Consider the following 2,778-nt stretch of genomic DNA (forward strand, 5'->3'; position numbering starts at 1 on the left):
TCTGCTTTGAGTCCTGAGCTTCTCAACCATTGCTGGGATTTTTCTCTCTCTATTTCTTTTGCATTTAGTTTAGCCCAGTATTTACCATGTAGGGGCTTTTCTTGCCATCGTTTTATCATGGTCCGTTGCTGTTCTAGTTTTAGTTTGGATTTCATTTGTTTTATAGCTTTTGTTGTTTCTTCTTCTTTTTCTTCGTATTTGTTAGGTAGTATGATTTCTTGTTTGTATTTGTTAGCTTATTATTGTATTTGTCAGCTTATTATTATTATTATTATTATTATTATTATTATTATTATTATGATTATTATTATTATTATTATTATCATACTTCTGCAATTTCAACATATTATAGCTGTTATTACTATCACTACTACTACTGTTCCTCCTACTACTACAATTATTATAATATTTCTACATTTCAACATATTCTCATTGTTGTTACTACTACTCCTACCACTTGTACAATATCAACATATTACTATCCCTGTTATTACTTATCCTCCTCACACCAGCACAGGCAGAATCAATTACTTGAAATTTCATGGATCTCAATCATTCATCAATGGGTGATGTATCCCATTAAATGGGGAAGAAGGGATGGAACAGTTGATTTACACTGACCCAGTACTTTACTTGTACTCATTCTGTTGAGCCCCAAAGGATGATGACCAAAATCAACCTTGACAGGATTTGAACTCAGAATATAACTAAATACCAAAAAGCATTTTTACCCATCTCTCTAATGATTCTGCCTCTCCACTAACCACCTCTACAGATGCAATAAAATCAAAATATTCTAAGAATTTATAAAATACATTTTATTTTGTTTTGTTTTGCATCTATTTATTGTTGTTAAAGGTATTTCTTTTGTGTTCTTTTAAATTTAGGGAAATAATTTTCTTTTATTTCATGGTTGTGTGTCCTTTCTAGTAATAGAACACTTGACATTGAACCTATTGTCAGCTCAGCAGACTGAGGCAAATAGAGTTATGTGCCTTTATGTAATAAGGTACAACACAAAGTATGTTAATATAGTTTGAAATCCTGATCATAGTAGTTTGTCTGTACAGGAATCAATTTACAATATCACACACATACATGTGAGTCATACACACATACATTCACATACACACACACTCACACTTTTACACAATCACACACACACTCATTCACTCACTCACTTACTCACACACACACACACGTTAATATTTTACAGCCAGATTAGAGACAGTTGCAGTTATTGTTTCTTTTCTATTTCCATTATTAGCAGATTTTTTATGAGTGCTTCAAGCACACATACTAACACACACACACACACACACACACACACACACACACACAGAAACAGTGATAGACATGACAGCTTATGGTTTCAAATTCTCCAGAACATTGTTAAGATCAGCCAATCAAACCAACAGTTTACAAAAAACTAGGTTGGTTCTCAAAGTTGATTCTCAGAGCCAGTCTCAGAATTCTGCTGGTTTTTCTTACATGATTCTTTTTTTTCTTTGTTTCACTTTGTTTTCTGAGTTGTCTTGTTGCCATGCCAGCTGTACAAGTTTGCTAGCCATGTCTAGTAATTCCTTCAGCATCGTGCAGATCTCTACCGATTTTCAAAGTTCTTCTCTCCGTAGGATTTCATATAAATAGGTTGTGATTCTTCAGCTGCTTTTTTCTGTGATTTCTTGAAAGATTTTATCCCTTTTTTACTGGGGGGAAGACTTGACTGCTGCAGGTGAATCTGAAACAAGGAAAAAAAGTTGAAATCAATGGAAATGATGGCATTGTTCCTTACTGTTATTGTTGTTGTTATAGTGGTGGTGGTGGTGGTGTCAGTGATGGTGAAGCTGACCTAAGGGAGACAGATTAAATGTTACGTAATCTGTTTTAGTTCTTCCATAGTTCTTGAGTTCATATCAGGACAAAACCAACTTTAGCATTGTTCTTACAAAAAGTGATAAAATATGTACCTATGTGCTAAAGACATTCAGTTCACCAAAGTATATATCCACAGCTCCACCCCCAAATAAATATATATATATATATATATGAAATGTAGATACATATGTAACTATCCATATACATATATATTGATAGTTGTGTGTGCATGTGTGTGTGTGTGTGTGTGCGTGTATCTGCTGTGGAATGGAGCTCTAAGAATATAACCAATATTCTTGGCAGTACAGTCACCATCATTATCATTGTTTAACATCCGTTTTCCATGCTGGCATAGGTTGGACGGTTTGACTGAGGTCTGGAGAGCTAGCAGCTGCATCAGGCTCCAATCTGATCTGGCAATGTTTCTACAGCTGAACGCCCTTCCTAACACCAACCATCCAAGAGTGTAGTGGGTGCTTTTTACGTGCCACCAGCACAGGAGTCAGTCAGAGGACACTGGCATTGACCACATTTGGATGATGTATTTTATGTGCCACTGGAATGGGAGCCAGTCAGGTGAACCTGGCATCAACCATGTTCAGATGGTGCTATTTACATGCCACCAGCACGGGAGCCAGTCAGGCAGCACTGGCATCGACCATGTTCAGATGATGCATTTTAAGTGCCACCAGAACAAGAGCCAGTCAGGGGGCACAGGCCACAACTGCGATTTTGGTTTTACTTGACTCAACAGGTCTTCTCAAGCATATCATATCACCCTATGCATCAAAGGTACTCTTAAATGGGCTGGACATGCAACACTGGCATCAGCCATGGCTGCAAGCTCACTTCAGTTGCCGAGTCGTCTCAATCACAGCATATCTCCAAAGGTCTCGGTCT

The 2,778-nt window shown here is 37.0% G+C and overlaps 1 protein-coding gene across 4 annotated transcripts in view; it reads right to left on the reverse strand.

The window, feature by feature from the left end:
* Positions 1 to 794: 794 nt before the first annotated feature.
* Positions 795 to 2,778, reverse strand: part of LOC106877129 (LYR motif-containing protein 1) — a 79,940-nt gene continuing 77,956 nt past the window's right edge. For all 4 annotated transcript variants that reach the window (XM_052971202.1, XM_052971198.1, XM_052971197.1 and 1 more), the window contains exon 5: positions 795 to 1,741. In XM_052971202.1, coding sequence (XP_052827162.1) covers positions 1,604 to 1,741 — 138 coding nt within the window. In that variant the 3' untranslated portion in view covers positions 795 to 1,603. The remainder of the gene's footprint in view (positions 1,742 to 2,778) is intronic.

Source organism: Octopus bimaculoides, chromosome 10, assembly GCF_001194135.2.
Source record: "Octopus bimaculoides isolate UCB-OBI-ISO-001 chromosome 10, ASM119413v2, whole genome shotgun sequence".
In the NCBI taxonomy this organism is placed as follows: domain Eukaryota; kingdom Metazoa; phylum Mollusca; class Cephalopoda; order Octopoda; family Octopodidae; genus Octopus; species Octopus bimaculoides.